This window comes from Onychostruthus taczanowskii, unplaced genomic scaffold, assembly GCF_017590055.1.
Source record: "Onychostruthus taczanowskii isolate IOZ18803 unplaced genomic scaffold, ASM1759005v1 scaffold52, whole genome shotgun sequence".
NCBI lineage: Eukaryota > Metazoa > Chordata > Aves > Passeriformes > Passeridae > Onychostruthus > Onychostruthus taczanowskii.
The window spans coordinates 3,643,664-3,664,636 of record NW_024502791.1 but is presented as its reverse complement, the minus strand read 5'-3'; the positions used below and the strand labels follow the sequence as shown (position 1 = coordinate 3,664,636).

The following is a 20,973-nucleotide window of genomic DNA, read 5'->3' as shown; positions in this document are numbered from 1 at the left end:
AAAAAAAAAAAAAAAAAGAAAAAAAGAAAAAAAGAAAAAATAAAAAGAGAAAAAAAAAACCTCTTTATACTCTTTATTGCCCTGAGGCCACCTTGTCAGCAAAAGGCCGCTGTTACACGGTGCTGAGGGCGCGGACACCCATGCACAGGACAGCAGCGACAACACCCGGAGGGGCCGGGCCGGGCCGGGCCGCGCCCGCCCGCACACGGAGCGCCGCTGGCCGGGTGGCAAAGGCGGGGCGGTGCCGCCTCAGCGGCCGCGGGCCCCGGTCCCGCCGCTCCTCCCAGCGCTGCCGGGCCCGCGCTGCGCAGGCGCGCTGGGGGTGGGGGCCGGGCAGGGCCCGCCGTGACCTCCCGACCGCGATCCGGGGCTGCCGGGGAGGTGTCGCCGCGGCGGGCACGGTGTCGCCGCTGCCTTGCGGAGGCCGCGTTAGCCCCCCGGCAGGCCTGCGGGGAGGCAGCGGGCGATCGGGACGGGGTTGAGGTGACTGGCCCCTGAAGGGCCGTGTCCCGCGTAGGAACCGCCCGCTGGCTGTAAGTGTCCAAGGTTAGAAGGCGCAGTGGCTGCCCTTTGGCGTTGTGCGCCCCGCCGCTGTCACTTCACGTGCTGTGTTTGCTGGCTTTAAAAAAACTTGTCTCGCCGTTTCGGCTGTTTTGTTTGTTTGTTTTGGTTGTTCGCTGAACAAAAGTGGAGGTTGGAAAATTCCAGGTACACCACAGGCCTGATCTCATGGCGCACGAGACGAAACAGAACACCTTTAAGTCACTTACTTGTTCGGGATTAAGTTGGAAATTGGCAGGCAGTGTTCCGCCGGGATCTCGCCGGCACAGTGTCACCGTGGGGTTGTTTGCAGTGGTGGTGAGGTAGGAAGCTGTTTTTCGTCTGAACGAGCACAATTCCATACATTTTTCTTTATGGTCAAGGTGTAAACCAGGCTTGCACCGGGTGTGTGAGTAACCCCTGTGCTGTCTTAGTAACAGAGAAGATGACGAGGCTTGCCTTGTGCCCGCCAGCATGCCGGAGTGTCTCTTGCTGGGATCTTGACATCGGCACTGTTTTAGTGAACAAGTTGAAGTTGCTGGATCACTGCATCCACAGTTTTCAGCTGAGGTAGAAGGAGCAGTGTATTCATGTTGTTAAGGGAGAGTTTGTTTGTTTGTTTGTTTGTTTGTTTGTTTGGGGTTCTCCGTTATTAACAATTTTAGTTCTTGTCTGTGAAATGAACAATTGACTTCATAGTCGGTGGTGAACAACACGGTACCAGATGGGGGCTGGTGAGGGGGGGGAGAGAGGAGCTACTGAACAAAACTGTTTCACTGTCAAGTGAATCAGCTGTTAATGCCTCTGTTTTCGGGTTGGTGCGTGTGAGAAGGGCCTTGTTACAATATCAGGTCCTTGATGTGAACCTTTCAACTACTTTTTCTTTTTTTTCATGATGTCTTTTAAATAGGTTATGCTTAAAAGAAAGTTTCCACTGAGTGCTTTTATGGCTTCCTTTGTAGCTTCATGGTAAAACAGCTACTGCGAGTATCTATTTGATTACCTCATCATCTGGATCCAGAGATCGCTTTTACTAAAATGTGGACTGCCAAAAAGCTTTGTAGTGCTCAAATACTGTTGCTCCAGATGAAAGAAGGCCAATTGTGTAGTTGCATGTTTCCCAAAACTTGGCAGTTCTGGATTGGAATTCCAAGCTATTGCACTTTCAGAGTGACACATAACAAAGTTAAATTCCAGGTAAGTATTTTTGTGATTCTCTAAAGATATAAGTGGTGTGAATAAATACAGTGATAAAATATTTATTTTAGACTCTACAGTGCTAAGCTTTTGATTTTGCATCATTAATTATGAATTTAAGATGCCTTCAGTTTATCAAGGTAAAGGGGCAGGCAGCAAGAAGTGCTGGAGTACCAGTGTTTCATAGTGAATTTTTGAGTCTGATAGTTCTGAGTTGGGGAGAAATACTAATTTTCTTCCAACTGTACTCTAGAGAGTAGTGCAGGATAACTGGCAGGCTGATTAGTTAGAGTGACAATCGTTAAGTGGACCAGAATTTTCAGAATTCTCTGAAAAATTACTTACAGATGCAATGTTGCACAACACAAGGTAAGGGAGGATAAATACAGAAGAGTTTGATTATAAAAAAATCTGTAGATGTAAATAAAAGTAGTGGTAAAGGACACAAAGCTCATCTCTGACACTGGCATATCCAAATGACAGTCTTTTTCAATATCTAGTTAAATTTTTAAAATAGAAATTGCTGCAGGCATAAGTTGTGGAACATTGAGGTTTGAACTTGTTTCGTGTCAGCTAAGCAATTGCAAAATTCATCTGGATGACTTAACATTTACTGTCAGATAATGTCATATTGCTATTGTTTTTCTTTTTAATCTTAATATGTCTCACTCTCTGATTGTAGGTTTCCAAGGTAAATGATAAACAATCCGCAGTTGATAGAAAAATGGCTACTAGTGCAGAGGGAACCAAAATAGCTTTTGGAAAAAGTCCCAGTGGAGTATGTGATGGAAGACAACATTCATTACAAGGTACTGAACCTTTTGTCACCCTCTTCTGGAGAAGCCAGCCTTCCCTTCCCTTCTTGACATCTTAAGGATCAAGGTCTAGAATCTTAATTTGAAAGCTTTGTATCATGTGTTGTGTTTCTCTTTTTACTTCTAAGGGGATTATATGCAAATGTTAGAGTTTGCAGACTCATGATTTTCTTAAGGTTCTTAATGGCTGGTTAGATTATGTACTTATTTTCTTCTTCAACTTCATCAAACTGTTATATTCACTGAAGGCTGTGAATTTTTATGCTAATGCGCTTTTTTCCCATTAGAAATGTGAGAAAACAAACATTTCTGTGTTTCAGGTAAATTAGTAGTTACTTTTATAGCCTTTATTTTAGCAGTGCTGCTGTGCTAAACATTTTCTGTGACTTTGCTTGTTTTGTAACTCTTTGCTAATAGCTTATCCTCAGATGTGCACCATACATTTTAGCTCCTGTGCTTCAGGGTGCTTGGTCATTTGCATTCTATGTATATTTAGATTTTGTCTGTAAAGGTGTTTGTACTCAGTTGCTTTGGGCATTTTCAGCTTTTGTTTACAAGTGGATGACAGGGAGGTAGTTATGACAGGTTGAGACGCCGGGATGGTACAATGTTTATATAATTACATTGCTCAGGAAACAGCTCTATGAGAAACTGTTGTGCTATTTCATGTGCATGACAACCAGTAGCTGTCCTCAGAAAGCTGTGTGGTACTGTATCACAATTTTTCTATACAGCCTTGTCTTCTTACATACATTCTCTTGAAGGTTTGCATTATAAAATGGATGAGGTACTGCTGAGTAAAGAGAAATGCCTCCACCCCTCAGTAGATTTTTAATGACCAGTGGGTTGGTTTTTTCCTGCAGATGTGGTACTCTTTTAAAGGGAACTCTTAGGTTTATGTTTATTCCTGAATGCTCCTGCATTATCTGTAAAATAATGAAACTGAACAGCCCCAGTGTTGTTCTTGTACATATCTTTTCTTACACGTCTGTTTTTTCCTTTGTAGACAACAGAAGCATTTCTATCCCCTTGGCCAGTTGAAATCTTTGTTTTGAATTTTGCCAATCATTTAAGATGACAACATTTTTGAAAAGCAGTGGCAGAAGTGTTTGTTCTGTCCTTTTTATGTCATACACTATGTGCACTGTCCAGCTGGAATGTACTTGTGCATCTTCAAGGTTCATCAAAACGTTTTCTTAAGACATGCCAACAAGACAACTTTGTGTTTGTAGGTGTTAATATCCTTAATAGTCACAATTTGTGTTAAACTCTAAGAATATTTCTTTTGAAGTCTTGTGAAACAGGTGTTTCATACTATTTCTAGATAGCAAGATTTCTGCTCTCTGCTCCAGCTGCTGAAGGAAGTGGTTTGTGTCCACATGTGACTATACCCTATTTCTGTTACTCTATAAGAAATCGTCAGGGAATAGTCATAATTTATACTTAATTAAATTTCTCTCTGTTTCCTCTTTGGAGTTTTTATAATCATACTATACTTTTTTGATCAAAAAGGCAACCAGCTACCAAGTCATCAAAGCAAAAGACATTTTTGAATCAAACTTTGTCTGAAATATACCATAATAACTTGCAAATTGAGTGATGCCTTGACATATTCGCGAGAATTCTTCTAAAAGTGGCCAGTTTCCTGTTACTTTCCTCTCTGATTTTACAAGACATTCTTCTTAAAAATGCTTTCTTATCTTTTCCTCTTATTTGGAGATTTGTTTGCAAGGTGAAACACGTTGCTTAACTGTATCTGTGGAACAGTAGTTCCTTATAGAATCATGATTGTTATTTATCTGTTTCATCTTTGTCATCTGCATCCTTTCTAGGTTAAGTGCTTTTTTACAGATTTGTTAAAGAGGCCTCAGTTCCACCCACTTTCCTGCAGGTGGATGCAGGATTGAAGATACTAATGTTCTGTTTCTTCTCTGCTGGGTATTTGCAATACTCTACTGATTTTAATATTCTGAACAAAAGAAAGAAGACCTGATTGTTTCACCCAGCAAGAGACAAATGCTAGGTATCCCTTAGGAGCTAAACATTGCAAGATTTTCAAGTTAACAAGCCGGTAAAGCCCTGAGCAACCAAATTTTATGTGGTAGCTGACCATATTTTAAGCATAAGGATGTTGGGCCAGAAGTCACTTGAATGATTCAGTGATTTTTCCTACTCATTATTTCCCCAATTAAAAGGTTTGATGGATATATATGCATGCCCCATTTCTCAGTCATGAAACTAGATGTAACCAGTGGATCTGTCATTTGAGCATGAATGTCATCTGCCAATTAACATTTGTAATGAGGAATTTTAAATCTTTTTGTGTATATGGCAAATACTTGATGTACACCTGGGAATTGATCCTAATTAATAAAAATGTAGTGCCTGGGTAACACAACTATGCTATTGCTACTCTTAATTTGAGGTTCTCTTGGAGCATCTGTAAAATAGTGTATTGTATTTCATGCCATACAAATCCAGTGGGTCAAGTACTTCTGTTCACTAAAAGTAAAAAAATTACCTTATTTTTACATTGTATTAATTTAATCTTTTTGGACTTGAAATTAGTCTACTCTTCACAGAGTATGAGACTAGCAGCATTCTTGAACAGTATTCCTTGACTTGAAATCTTAGAGCTGTTTTTTATTCTTGTCTGTTCTCTCACTGAATCCTTTTGTCAGTCAAGTAACTGATGTGAATACTTATTCAATAATCTCTTTATCTCTCTTGGGTAAGGAAATGAAGGAGTCAGAAAAATGTGGGATCTAAGTGGTAAGAAATTAAGTCATATGAAAGAGTGAATGCCATGTATCCAGGCACTGAAAAGAGAAGAGTGGTTATTCCCAGTAGCTGATAATTAGATAGGACTAAAGCTTGTCTAAGAAATTGCAATTTTTCGTGAAGGTGTGTAAGAGCAGGTATGGATATCTGACTTTAGTCAGATATGTTCTGTAGTTTTTGATCTGAGATTCAAATAGTTTCATCACTTCACATAACCTTCTTTTCTGTTCTTGTTTTGGAGAAGATGTACCAGGCACTTCTTTATACAGTGAAGTGTGATTTTTTTTCTTCCACGTTTGTAGGGAATTTTTCTTTTAAAAGAAACCTTTTAATCTAAAGTTTTTTTTTTTACTGTAACCACGCTTTAGATTGCTCTTTGTGGTTCTCATCTTTTTTTTTTTTTTAATGAACATTTAATTATTTTCCTACAGAGAGACATGCTTTTTGGAGTATGAGCCTTGTAGAAGGTTTAAGTGTGTACATGTACATAAGCATCCATATACCATCCAGATACCTTATTATCTTACACTTGCATTTCTTAGTTGCATTTCATAGGTCCCTTAGATGTAATTCTTTGGATTTGTGAATCCATACTTTGGATACTTTTTGACCAGTCAGCTATGTAAACATAATCTTTATGTCATATAGTGCTTCATATTAGTGGTGTCTTGATCTTGAGATCTGTTTTGCACAGAAGTGGGAGTTGATTCTTCCATTCCTACGTAAAAATGCAGTTGCTTTAACGAGCTTCACCTTTTTGTCAGAATGGCCTGTGATGCAAATGCATCTTTGCTCCTATTTCGTAGAACATATGGAGACAGCTGCAGCAGCTGGTTAAACTCCCAAGAGTTTAACTATGAAAGGAAGCACATTGTGGCATCATACTTCAAAGACTGTTTTTTTTTAATAGAGTGGAAAAAACCAAAAACAGAGTTGTGTTTGTTTTCCAGTAGCATCTTGAGTAAAGTTTTTTTACCTTCTATTCAGTACACTGACTTTTCTTTTAATTTAAAGATCCCTTTTTGCAAAAATAGTAAGTTATCACTTTTTTAATTCTAAATGTCTTTCTCCCCTATTGGCATAGCAAGAGCCAACCTCTAGTACTTTCTATGAGTACAAATGTGTTAGATTTGTTACAGGTATTCCTACGTACAAGTGGGTATGGAAGCGTTTCCAGCACACTTGGTAAACTGTGTTTTAGCAGACTGACCGGTGCACCAAATATTCCCTGGCACTACGAGATGCTCTCTCAGTAAAGCAGCAAACCTGGTCAGAGCATAAGGTCTCATTTTAATCATGCTGTGGTTAAAGCAGTTGGGTTTAGCATGTCTTCTTATCTAATGGTTTTGAAAGCTGTTTCTTATCCTCCTCTTTCCTGGCCTTCCCATTTCAGAGATGAAGAGGTATCTTTAACAAAAATGTGGTGCTGTATATGTTTGCCTCTGTTCTTCAGGACTGATATAACTGATATAGTTTCTGTCTTTTATTCCCATTCATATTGAGATGAACCCAAGTACAGTAGGGGGTTGTTTTTAATTCAATACTAACATAATGTGCACGGTATCTCTTACATCTGTAAAATACAATCTATGGAATCCCTTGCTTTCCTGATGTAGTTGTTTGCAGAAAAAGCTAATAAATTGTACAGCATTCTGTTTATTTAATTAACTATCCCTAATAATCTGAAGTTATACTTCCCATTTGTGGGGCTATTTTGTTAATTTTAAATTTCTGCCCTAGACACCTTTGAAGAGTGTGTGTGTGTGTTTTCCTACATTTAGTGCTTTGTATTTTACTTTGGGTTTTTTATTCCTTCTTATTTTGACAGTAGCAAAAAAAAATATGTTTTTTGTTTTTCTTTTTTAAAATAGTAATTAGTTTAAAAATTTGTCTATTAATCATTCTAGTAAGCAAATGAGTTTCAAAGATGGCAGAAAATAATTCCACTCTTAGAGAATTATAGAAGGATTCAAGGCTCTGCTTGTGTAAGGGAGAGTATGATCATAGAATCATAGAATGCCCTGGGCTGTGAGGCACCTTAAGATCATCTCATTCCAGCTCCCCTGCCATGGGCAGGGACACCTCTCCCTAGGCTGGGTTGCTCAGAGCTCCATCCAGCCTGACCCTGAACACTGCCAGAGGTGGGGTATCCACAGCATCTCTGGGCAGCCTGTTCCAGTGCCACATCACCCTCACAGTAAAGAATTCCTTCCTAATATCCAATCTTAACTTTCTCTCAGTTTGAATTAATTTTCCCAGTCACTACATGATAAGACAGTAACCAGCAGTTTTATAATTAATTTGATTTTTTTGATAGAGGTGGCTAACAATCGTTGTTCTTCCAAGGTATTCTTTAATCACTTTTGTGTACTACTCTTAAACAAATCAGATGAGAATATATAGTTATGTCATATATAAATTATATATTTTTGATCAATTTAAAAAGAGATTTGTACTAAGGATTATTTTGGAGTTGTTTTCAGTTTCAGAGATACTAAACGAACTGCTGATTGTTTGATGAATTTAGTAATCAAAAGCTTTTAGAGTTCCCAAATAACTTGCAGTTTAATATAGTTAGAGTATGTTATGCAAAAAGAATAAATGTATATTGCAAGGCAAGTTGCAAAAGACTGACCGTGACATGCTGTTTCCACAGCCCATATGAAACACATCAACCTGTCCTTCGCAGCTTGTGGCTTTCTGGGCATTTACCACTTGGGGGCAGCAGCTGCTTTTCACAGGCATGGTAAGAAGTTACTGAGAGATGTGAAAGCTTTTGCGGGAGCTTCTGCGGGATCTCTGGCTGCCGCTGTCTTGTTAGCAGTGCCAGAAAATATAGAGGTAAATTAATAAACTCGTAGGTATAGGTCATGATAATTTTCAAAGGAATTTTTGTATATAGTCATCTTCTATTAAGTTTATTAAAATATTTTGTGTCTTGTTTTTGTTCTTCTTGTTACTTGCCAGGAAGAGGACTCTTGTATCATGTTTTTATTAACCACATATGTGACTCATGAGCAAAAATGTTAATGATAAAAATACTTCATATGAACCTTATATTTTAAACTGTGTAAATACAAATCTCATGTGTGTGAATCTTAATTTGTAGGCAACAGATATACTTTAATATACCAAGATGTATATTTAATCATGGTACATGACAAAGTGAATCATTGTTCTGTTGTTAGACATAGGCTTTGCTAAGCAAGCGCATAGCACCATTTTTCTAACATTTTCTGTAAGGAGATGAAAATGGTAGATGGAGTGTGTCTTCATAAACGGCTCCCACCAGGTCAAAACTTTTTCTTGGTGTTTGTCCTCCACTGAACAGCAGTAAAGACTTTTGCATCTCCTTCAGACTCAGTGCAACCCATGCCTTAAGAGCAGCTGGTAGGATTAGCCCTCACAGCATTCTGCTCTGACATGTATCTGGGTTGTTTAATCTCCAGAGATGCCACTCCTTTCTCACAGTGCATGTGGTGTCATGCAGAGACACCAAGGTTCTTTTCAGTGATTACAGTGTTACAGATTCCATGGAGAGCATTAGGAGTTTTTTTTTAGTGTCTGTTTGCTTGGAGACCATTAGGGGGCTTTTTGGTGTCTGTTTGCTTGGTTTTCCCCACAGGTTAAGGCTGCTTTGCCCTCGTTAACTGTCTGTAGTGACTTCACTTTAATAAATGTAGAGGACCAGGGTTGCCAAAATGTTAGTATTTCTTTACTATTTTTAATTATTGTGGGAAAAACAGACTGCTAGATTTTTCATGTAAGTTGCACTTATGTTTTGTTCCAAGTGAGCATTTGATAATTCCTCTAGGCCTTGCTTATTTCGTTTCATTTGATTCAAATAATAGTCCCAGCAAAACCCCACTTTGCCACTGATCTTTTTGTTTGCTGGTTGTTTCTGCTGGGATATGAACTCAGTTTGAAGCATTAACTGTACTTTTTTCAGCAGTTGTTTTTTCCCTGGCTTCTTTCCCCCATCCTACTCCCCTACAAGCATTCTTTATATGACTTGGTATTAGGCAAGTTCCTCTCTGTTGAGGAGAGAACCTCATTGTATTCTGTGCAGGCATTTCTCCCCTTCTGTCACCTCTGACTGGTAGTTCAGTTTCAAGTTTGCCTGGTATAATGTGTACCTCTGACTTTAATTTCCTCTGTGGTGAGCATGGCAGCCCTTGGTTAGCCCAAGGAAATTTTTCTGCTTATTGCAGACCCTGGGTATGAGACCTTGTTCTCAGCCTGGTCCAACTTACAAAGATCTTTCTAAGTAAATAAAACAGTTTTTAGTTTTTGTTCGTGGAAGCTAAGTCTGGATTACATTGAGTCTATTTTTCCTTGAAAATTTGTCATATTATTGCAAGCTAAAGAAAGCTTCATGAACTTTCTAGTCCTTTCATGTTTTGTGTATTTTAATTATTCTGTTACAGTGTTTAAATGGAAAATTGGGAGTTTCTTTGTCGGTGGGAATAATTCTAATTCTCATGGAATTTAAGTAAAGGTGGTTTTCTGTACTGAATAGAATTAACTTTTCATATCAGGGTAATTATATTATTATCTTTACTATGTTTCTAGCTTGAAATATTTTATATCCACAAGTGTAGCTCCTAATCAGTTAAGTTTTTTTAATTCCCCCCCCCCCCCCCCCCCTCCAGAGATGGTATTGTTAGGTAAGCCATAATTTGGACTTTCTGCATCTCCTAGTCTCAAAGCTGTAATGCAACCTATCCTTACTTTGGAGAGAATGTAACATTGAAGATTTATTCTTTTGACTGGTGCTGTTCTAAGACAGTTTCCAAATGTTTTTCTGTCATATATTGGATTTTTGTCACTGTTTGTAAAGGTGTGAATTCTAAGTAGGCTTATTTAGTTATAGGTAAATACCTATTTATTTTTAATTACCTTAGTCGTGTTTGATACCAAATTTGCTTAATTCAATACAAGCAGTTACACTTTCTAAACATGGCCTCAGTCATTATTTAAAATGTTGGTGTATTGTTTAAAGCTTCTAGCACTTAGACTCTAAAACAATTCATACCTCTAAGAAGTTGTCCCTTTTGAGAGCAGAAATTGCAGTCCATTCTTAGCAATATGGAATTACCATTCTTGTAATATGGAAAGTGGTTTTCTGTCATTTCCCTAGTTTGGTACTCTTAGCTCCCCATGACTTTATTTAAGCATCTTAGATACAGAGATAGTAGTTCTGAGGTGTTTCTATTCATAGTTTTGTGGATTTCTTATGCATTATAGAGAGAAGTGTCTGAATGTGCCTTATGTATTTTAATTGGTTTTGATCTGGCAACGGCAAGTATGGGGTAAAGGTGCAAATCTAACCAGTGTGAAGATAAGTAGCACAAATAATTGTTTCTTTAAGAGGTGTGAACCTCTTAGTGAACTTTTTGATACATTTATTCAAAGGCCATGTGAAGAAGGTGAATGCAAGAACTACATTTCCATCTTTTGCTTAGATGATGCTTTGTCATACAAGTGATGCGAGAAAGTTTAACTCCTTCAGTTAGCTGTCTCTGATCTCATGTTAATCCTCACACTACCTCCTTCCTTGTTTGTCATTCAATGGATTCTGTATTCTCTTCCTAAGTGGGATACATTCATATCTCTCCTTATTTTTTTTTTCTTTCCTTTCCTTAGTCACTCAGGCAGTGATTTTGTTACTAGCAACATATTTGTTCTTTATGCACAGACCTAATAATCCAGGAAACCCAAACTGTCTTTTATTCATGTGGTTATATGGGTGAATGTGGGTGGATTTATAAAGTACCAATTTCAGAAGGTTGCGTAAGATTGAATTTAGTTTTTTTCCGAAGTCCCTAAAATCATTAGAAAAGTCTGCCTGAAAGGATAAAGGATTACAAATATTGAATAGTGAGTCTTAAGCACTTAGAATTATAATTCATTGTTTCAGAATGTTATGGCTGAAAAATAAATTATACCAATTCCTTTACTGTCCCTTTGGAGTTCTTGGACTCACACTTCAAGCTTTTTTTTTTGCAGTCATTAATGCTGGGCATTTCAGCTTGTGTAAGAGGTTCTCTGTGCAGGAATCTGTTATCTGGTTTTCTGATGTGTATTTTCTTCCAATGTCACCCATCATAGTTTTCCATTCATTAAATACTTCCGTAGCATTTTGTTTTGTACCATACATAGTATGTGGTTTTGCTAGTAGCTTGTTTTTTGCTTTAGTGAGAAGAAATTGTTGTGATTTTTATTTTGCTTACTGCTTATAAGCATCTTTAAGGTACTTCTGTCTGGTTTAAGTTCTGAAGTAGACCTTAAAATAAAAGGTGGCTTTAGACTTTTAACTAAATTATTGTTCTTGTAATGGCATGATCTAGGGAACTGATTATTTAGCAGTGGTAGTATATAGAAAAATAGACTTTAACTTTCCTTGGTTGTTGGAGTGGTATCCTCAGAGTATTTTTGGTTTTTTTTTTTCATTAGGGATTTTTTTTTTCTTATAAATTAATCTTTAGGAAAGGATCAACATTTCATTATGCATGTCTTCTTACAAACCAAGCACATATGGGAAAATCCTTCAGTTTTCTCTAATAACTCTTTTATTAAAGCTTTAGCCTCTAGTATATTTTAGGTACTGCAGTTGAACATGCTTCCCATCACTTAAACAACCTTAATGGTTAATGCTTTTCATTTCCAGAAATGTAAGCACTTTGCCTATGGATTTGCAGAGGAAGTCAGAAGATTGAACTTTGGTGCTGTAACGCCTGGTTATGATTTTATGAAAACACTTAGGTACCTATCTTAATGCTTCTGTAAGATCATTTTTGTGTTTGAAAGCTCTCCAAATGCAAATTGAGCGGGTGCATATTTCTTCTGTGCTGTGGAGTGCTCACCCCTAATGCATTTGCAAGGCTTTTAGGTAATAGTGGTGAGTAATGCTGAGAATTTTCTTTCCTCCAGGGAGGGCATAGAGTCTATTCTTCCTTCTGATGTTCATGAGATCGCTGAGAACCGACTCTATGTGTCAGTCACTAACTCCAAGAGTGGGGAAAATCACTTGGTTTCAAATTTTGCCTCCAGGGAGGACCTCATTAAGGTAATCATGTTGAATATGTCAGTTGTAAATAAAAACTGGGGTTTTTTCAAGGTTTATGAGTATATTATTAATTGTACAATAAAATCACTGGTTTATTCAGGTATCCATGTCTACTCCCAGTGGTGCTACAGCCATAATATAAACAGTGTTTAAAGCAGAATTTGATCCTATAGCTTCACCAGTTCTGCTAAAATTTATTAAACGTTTGTGTGTGTTTCATTCACTGGTTATTCAAGTTCCACCTTGCAGGAAAAGTATTTCTAAAAGTAACAGGTAACTAATTGTTGCAGTATATGAGAACACAGTAGCGAATCTCAAAATGTAAAAATGTTTGTATCTCTTACTTTACTGATATAATTTTTTTCATCACAACAGAAAGTAAAGGAAGCTTTAAAAAAATGGAACAATTCCTACAGGTGCTTGTGGATAGTTATAATGTAATGCTAGCTACTATATATAAGCTGGAAAATATATCTTCCACTGCCCTTCTGTTCATCTGTATGCCACGTTTAAAATTTGGATCAGATAAGAGATGGTAGGAGCAATTCAGATGCATGTGAATCAGATGTTCTTTCTAGTAATTGATTGTATCTTAGTGGAAGACGTAATAAGATGTATCAGAATAAAGGATGAAATAGTATAAGAAGGAATTCATTCTTTCTCTATCCTTGGGGATGCTTAGAGAATTTGCTAATATAGTTATCACTTTTAAATTTGATACTTATTAACAAAACCTCAAAGTGTGCATTGGGAGTTTGCCTTTAAAGTATATTTTTAAAATTTTTCACCCCATAATATTCTACATGGACAGTCCTCAAAACTTACAGGACTTTGTCATTCAAATATAATTATATGAAGAGTTTATCTCAAGTTATGCACTGTTATTTCTAGCTGTAATGGTAGAAAGCATGGAGATTTTTATTCTTTATGTATTTTTGCAGTGAAATCTTCTAAGCTGGAGACAGTGAGAAACATGAGGATGACCTTGGAAATATGTACATTTTACTAGTATTTCAATAGTTTTTCATTGGTTTAGCCATTGCTGTTCTATTCTTTTGTTCTCAATGGTAGCAGTAGGGTGGGTTGGAATATTAGTAATAAAATTACACATAACTGCTCATTGGAATATATTAATGTTGTCTGATCTTTCAGTCCAGCTCCCAATACCTGTTTTTACCTGTGCATGCCTTCAGCTCTGCCTGTGTCATGAGTGCAGCTCTCTGAGTGCTGGTGGCTGCCACAGGAGCAGGGAGGATAGAGCTTGTTAGGTTATTTTATTGTATCATGCCTAGGGCATGACCTACAGCCAAGGCATGGATAAAGATACTGCTGGGCAGATTATTTTATAAACAGCAAAATATCTGTACCCCCTGCCAGAAATCGTTCAACTCCAATGCTTAACAATCAAGCCTTGTGGTTCCGAAGTTTTTCATAATGGCTAAACTGAATGTGTGTTGCTACAATGTTAAGCTTTTATCTTTTTTACTATTCCCTGTGACTTGGAAAGGCAGGTAATAATCTCCCAATTTTGAACTAGTCTTCCCACATGTGAAGACAATCATCTTGTATAAGCTTTTGTAGACTTTCAGTTCTTAAACTGGAGGTGAGAGGGAAGAGAGGCATGATCTGTGTGTTTGTGGGGGAGCAGGGCACAGAACACTGGTATATTTAGTTTGGAAAAGTAAGGTAGTGCCTAAAGTCTGCACTGGTCTGTCAGTGGTAGGAAATACTGAAAGTGTTTGTTCTTCAAACTTGTCCTGCCTCTCCTCACTCAGGAGATCTCAGTGACTTTATAAGAAGAACAATTGCTTTCTTTCTTCAGTCCTCTTGAAAAGAACTCAAACTTTGCAGGAGTCACCTGATTTTGACCTCATTCACTAAATCTTTCTTCTGCATTTATCTTAGTTTAGAAGGGCAAAGTCATTGAGATGGAGTTGAGGAAGAGAGCAGAAAAGGTGCAGGGCTTAGGAAGAAGCTGATGTTGGGAACTTGGGAATCTTGTTTTAGACTTTTGTGAGTGAAAGGCCTGTTTGGTAGAGAAATAGCTGCAGTTTCACTTTAGAAAACTGAGAGGCTCTTTTTATCTGAGCTCAGACAAAGCTCTACATCACTAGGAAGTGAAATATGCAGGAAAACTGTTCTCAGAGTGGAAGTTGAAGACTTCATATACATATACAGTCTTTATTAAGACTTGTTAGGGGAACAGAAGGGCTTAATACTAAAATAGTTTAAATTTTGTAAAAGTAAATGTGATTCCAGCCAAAAAAGTTCAGGCATTTTCTTTCATAATCTCTATGGATTATGATTTTTTTTCTGCACCTGTTAATCTTTCACACAGTGTATGCACCAGTTTGCGACCTGTTTCTGTTCCCCAGATTGGTCATCAGTGCCACCACACAAACGTGTGCATATCCACCCTATTTAGCTGTATGAAAAATTCTGAGATGCTGCAATTTGTCCATGCATTTACCTTTTCTCCTGGAAATGCTGTATGCTGATTGCATGTATATGTATGGGTGGATACACAGGTATAGAGATACCCACACTGTCTCACAGGTATTGCTATGAACGGGTAGAAAGGTATATGTGTGCGCACAGTTGTACATGACAGAAAAGGTGTCCTGGTCTAAAAAAATATTAAAATAAAAATCAAGAATGGCTATAGACAGCAATAAAGCCTTACAGTAGGGGAAATAGTAGTTTTTAAATATTTTAATATATAAATACAAACATTGGTAAAGGTATACATATGTAAATTTTCAGGATATTCATGGTAATTTTGAGACTTTGAAAATCTGATTTATTAGAAAAGTAAACACTGTATTAGTATGCTGACAGAATGACTTGGTGAGCTTCTTCTTCGACAATAAACTGCTTTTTTTTCATCATATGCATATTTAATTTCTTGAAAACCATATATTTACTTCACATTGTGCAAAACTAAGTTGAATTTACTCTTGAATCACATTAATAATTGAGTTAATTTTTGATATTTTGTTTTGACAGTTGTCACTGTGAAGTCTTAAAAAACCAAACCCTACAGAATAATTTTTATCACATTTTGACATACCACAACAAGAAGACATTTTGAGATGACAGTGGATTTATGTAAAAGTGATATATTTACTGGTAAATATGTATGGAAATAGGGATTAGTTCTAAATTACTTGGTTACATTTTTTTTCTCTATTCTTTCTGCTTTCTTCTCTCTAGGTCCTGCTAGCAAGTAGTTTTATACCAGTGTATGCAGGAATTAAGCCAGTGGAATTTAAAGGACAGGTAATTTTTAATTAGCTATGAACTTTCTTTTTGTGTTTTTCATTTGTGGTGTAATTATTTCATCTTAAGAGAAAGCAACTTCAGTGCTATATTTTGTATTTCTTATAAGAAAACCTTTTTACAGTTGTCTTTACTCAATCTAGCTCCTACAACTTTTTTGTTTTTCTTACATAAATATATTAACACTTTCAGTATAATTTGTAAAGCGTGAAAATGGCTATTTCTTCCTTATGAGAAATAGATGATACTTCAGTTCCCCATTTATACAAATTGTGCCTCCAGAACCTTTATAACCTTCACAGGCCCCCCTGCCAAAAATCCCCACAAAATCATCTGTATTTGCTGCTAGCTAGGTAGTCATTGTATCAGAAAGCTTGTCAGCTTTAGAATTGCAGGTACAGCAATACGTATCAGCTGATCAGTGTGACGCATCTGCTCAACAGACCTCAGGTATGATGTCAGTGAATCCATTTAGCCAGCAGACCCGTGTTGAATTTTGGGCTATGCCTGTAATACAGAAAGAAATAGGAAGGTATAAATACATTAACAAGAGATGTCACAACTGTCCTGTTTATATTGGAATAGAATTTGGCCCCTAGATCTCATTCTTCACTATGCTCAACTCCTGCAGCTGGATTAGGTCTGCTCCCTCTTATGTCATAGTTGTTCCTTCCCAGCTTTACCTTCCACTTTCCAGCTACTGCTCTCTTGTCTAGTGTATGTAAGAAGAAATGAGGCTCTGGAAGAAAAATCACAGAAGAGGAGAGGAGTCATTTGTGGTTCAGCTTCTGCAGTCAGAGTAGCTGCACATACAGATTGTACAGCTCCTGTTGTCTATCAGAATAATGTTTTAGAGTAGTATATGCTATCTGATTAATATCTGATATGCTGTGTGTAGTATTTACAGTCTTGTCTTTACATGTGTGCATTGAGAAAAATTCCATTTGGGGCATTTTATTTTTTAATTAACTAAAAATTCTTATAAGTAGCTTGATAAATACCTTACATGCAAATTTGTACATTATGTTAAATGCTCCTTGATTCAAATCTCTGTGTGTACGTTGTCGGTTCTTTGATATTTGACACATATTGAAGCTTTCTTGGTGTGTTCTTAGAGGGAAACTTACAAGTTTTCTTGAGAGTGAAGGAAGAAGGGTCAATAAGGGTGAACTATTGCATTGTGATCATACTGTACTGGTGTCACTTTGAAAATATTTCTGTTTTCCAATAGAAGTGGGTTGATGGTGGCCTTACCAATGGCCTTCCTATCTTGCCTGTTGGAAGAACCGTGACAATCTCCCCTTTCAGCGGTCGATTAGATATCTGTCCACAAGATAAAGGGCGTGTGGACCTGTATGTTAAATTAGCAAAACAAGATATGATGGTAAGTTGCTTGTTTATTAACTTAAAAATACTTCTGCACTTACGTTCATATTTAAGTGCCTATTTTGTGCTCATGTATCAGCTTATGTAAAGTTTTGGCATTTTCTGTTCTGTAAATGGAGGTTAAACTTTTTCTTAAACACAAGGAAAGGAGATTGTAGAAGAAAGAAGAAAGTTTGAAAAGCATTGATCCAGTACAAAATTGAGCAAATTATATCAGGCTGTCCAGTGTAAATAATATTAGGTTTGCTTTAAATATCAGGTGTCTTTGACTATGCAAGATGTTTATAGGAAAAATAAAGTGGAATACCTCAGGAGAGGACAGCTGCAGAACATTTCCTCATACTTGCTGAAATCAATTGCTCTAACTGAATTTAAAATACAAGTTTAAATTGTACATTTAAAATGGTATATACTTGTAATTGCATTGCACAAGAGAACTTGTGAACATTTGTGACTAATGTGCATTTCCAGAAGCTTTGTTATAAGTTGCAGAAACATTTCTTTATATTGAAATATGATCTTTATTGCCTCCTTTTCATCATTTTCATTTCGGTCTTTGCAACCTTTGTCTTACAAACTTTAACCACAGTTTTGCTCTCTTCAACATGCTGAAAGAAAATACTGAATAATGATAGACTTAGTGGTCAACAATATTCCATTAGAAAGGAAGATTAACAATAATAATTAGTTTAGAACTTTCTTTCTAGGCAGTCTCTAATATTTTATTAAAATTAATGTTATGTAATCCCTTTCTCAATTGAAACAGTTTTTGAATGTTTATAATATTTCACAGAGAGATATTAAACATGGTAGTACTTGGTAAAGATCATAAAGTATGAAATTATTGATTGTATCTTGGAAGTATATGCAATCATTGTATATTTCTTTGTTGTGTTTAGTATCTAGAGGATGAAAAATGAGCTGGTGATTAGTTCAGTTTAGAGACAGAAAATTAATCGAAGTTACATTGCTTCTAGGGTTGTGTGCAGACTTGTGCAGAATCCCAGGCAACATTTAAATTTCAACAAATTGAAGCACCTCTGTTTTTAGGGCTGTAAAAGTGATGACTAAGAATAATTTCATTTCAGCAACATTGTAATCTGCATAAATTGAAGAGTTGTACATCTTCATTTATCTATATGCGAATGAGAATAATTTTCTGTCTCTCCATCTTCTAGTGTCAGAATTTGAATAATTGCTTACTTCAAATAATGAAGATGATTCTGATATTGTTTTGCAAAATTGTTCATAGTAATGTGGCTAAATATTAATTATATAAAGAAAGTGTTCAGAACATTATTAAATATAATTATGTTTTCAGTTTGTTGTGAACAATTTAATAAAATCTTTATTCAAGAATAAAGCTCCAAAATCCTTTTAATATCTTCAGAGTGACCACTTAAGATGCTGAGTAGTTCTTAATTTGTTGGTAGTAGAAGCTACATTTATACTCATATGTTAAACATTGCCTGGGAATGTTCCCAAGAATGTGGTTGTTTGCACTAGTAAGTTGTCAAAATATTTCCTTGCACAAGTTTAACATGTGCCAGCTACCACTCTGCGAGACAGTTTTCGGGAGTGTTTCCAAAGTTGAAGTGTTTCAGAAACTTTGGAGAGTTTTAAAGGCAGACTGTCTTGGGTGCTGTGAGTTTGACTCTGTGTGTGGACTGTTGGTGCCAGTTTGTCCTGGCGCTCAGCAGGGACCCTGGACGTGGTTAATTCCTGGTGGAGACACAGCCATGCCAGTCTTTTTGTTTTACATATGCTCCATGAAACAGATGATAGAACAGTCAAATCTAGATAAGTTGCATTAATAAACTAATTTACAGCTTCTTGCTCTGTTGCAGCTGTCTCTGGCCAACCTGGTAAGGCTTAATCAAGCTTTGTTCCCTCCCGACCAGGAGAAGATGGAATCGTTGTACCAAAATGGCTTTGACGATGCTGTACGCTTTTTATTGAAAGAAAACTGGTTTGAGTAGGCAGCTCATAGAAAATTAGGAAAACATGAGGGATGTCAAAACACACCTACAGGCATCCTAGAGAATCTCAGGGATTGCTGCCTCAGTTCCTGTTCATTAAAATAAACATCCCAATGGACTTGCGTCTGCTTCTGCTGAGAAGGTGTCAGTTGCACTCCATGGAGCTGTATAAACATGTCAGAACGGGAGCTGGATGTGCCTGGTGGATGTCTTCTTTTGAGGAGGTTCCACTTAGATTCATTTTGTTTCAGCTGGGGACTTGAGTGTGAGATTTGTAAAAAGCTTGTAAAAAGTGTCATAATTACAGAAATTTGGAAAGGTCTTTTTCAGTGTTATTTGAGAGGAGAATTGATGTTATATAATGAAAAACTACCATCTGTATTATTCACATAACAGAATTCTGTGTATTAGTTCTGCATATTAATTAGATGTTCACATTGTTATTGAACTAAAATGTAACTTGCACTGTTCCAAAGGTCTTGAAAATTAAGTACTAGATACAACAAGATAAAACATTTGCACTCTTATGTATTTTTCTCACGTTAAAAGTTTTCTTCAGTGAATGTGTTCTTTTAAAATTTTAAATACTACCTGAAATTTTTAGCAGAAATGTGATATAAAAAATCACTTTTAAAGAAGGATGTAAAAATTGTTATATTTATTATGTTTTCTTCTTCTGCCAAAACTGAATAAATATATTTTCTTGAAACTTGTGTCAAGAGTTTATTTACAAGTGTCTTGGAATGCTGTAATGATCTGATTATCTACTATCAGTCTGCTGGAGAGTAGTTGATGAGAGTCAGTGGGTAATGAACTCAGATTCACATACCTTATTATTTTAACATTCATGTTGCATTGACTACCTTAAGGTCAGAATTTCCAGTCTCAATGCCCCAATGCTAAAATTTGCAACTGTTCATGTAAAAGCAAAGAGTGTTTGGTTTATTATTGTAGGGCTTAAGTTGATTTATTAATAAGTTAAAAAAAAAGTTAAAATTGGAGGTTGAATCAAGCATGTATGGAATTTTAGAATTTTTAAAAACATGTATTTCTAAAAACATGTATGAAATTTTAAAATTTCTAAAAACTGAAAAACCTGTGGCTAAGGAAAAAAAATCTTTATAGCTGTTTGAAAGCCTCTTCGGCAAGTAACCACCAGATTTATATTAATATGTAGATTGCATCATGTTAGGAATCATGCAGGGATAGAATTGTTTTATTACTGTTTTTGATAATGAAATAAAAAATACTGATGTGAAACACCTTACATTCATTTTAGAACAGCATGTGTGAGGTTCTTTATGCAGTGATAGTGATATACAGAATAGATTGCATGACTTCCAGACCTTAGGACAGCATTTTTTGCATGTAAAACTGAAAGAAGTTTTACCCTAGTAACCTGTGTGTCACCCATTTGCATTCTCACTTGTACAGAGGATAGCTTCCAACATGAATTGAAGTAGTAGATAGTGCTATAAGAAAATTCTCTTCTTTCATGCTGATCTGCTGTGGTCAAAGTCTCTGATTCAATGGTAATAACTGTCCCGGAATGCTGGTGAAATCTTGAAACAGCTCATTTTCACTCAGAGAAACTGAGAAATCTAACAAGATCAAAGCCTCTTAGATTTTGTTTTCTATTTACAATAGTTGTATTCTTCAGGTAGTGAATAAGATCTTTGAATGGAGGAAGTTCAGGGGATTTTTACCACTTCACAAGTTCTTCAGTTGATACAGATCTTTCCTAGCTAGCTATCCTGAATAATAGCTGGAATTTTCTGTTAGAATATCATAAATCAGATATGCTGAAAAAGGATCCTTGCCACCTTATTTTTCTCACAAATGCCTAATATTTGAGAGTCCTCTTTACCAGGTCCTAAACAAGTGGAGTAAAATCAGTTTCTGACCTCTTTGTCAAAATAAATCCCAA

General features: G+C 36.6%; 1 protein-coding gene across 4 annotated transcripts; it reads left to right on the top strand.

Annotated features, from left to right (window-relative positions):
* Window positions 1-330: 330 nt before the first annotated feature.
* Window positions 331-19,748, top strand: PNPLA4 (patatin like phospholipase domain containing 4). 4 transcript variants are annotated; one of them, XM_041416535.1, is made up of 9 exons: window positions 331-533; window positions 1,503-1,737; window positions 2,420-2,546; window positions 7,990-8,174; window positions 12,004-12,098; window positions 12,267-12,402; window positions 15,616-15,681; window positions 16,913-17,065; window positions 18,969-19,748. In XM_041416535.1, exons 2-9 carry the CDS (start codon window positions 1,579-1,581, stop codon window positions 19,044-19,046), a joined length of 999 nt encoding a protein of 332 aa, XP_041272469.1. In that variant the 5' UTR covers window positions 331-533; window positions 1,503-1,578; the 3' UTR covers window positions 19,047-19,748. The 4 variants fall into 4 exon arrangements, with proteins under 4 accessions (XP_041272469.1, XP_041272467.1, XP_041272468.1 ...); XM_041416533.1 differs by having other exon boundaries at window positions 18,915-19,748; XM_041416534.1 differs by having other exon boundaries at window positions 1,451-1,737; window positions 18,915-19,748.
* Window positions 19,749-20,973: the final 1,225 nt, after the last annotated feature.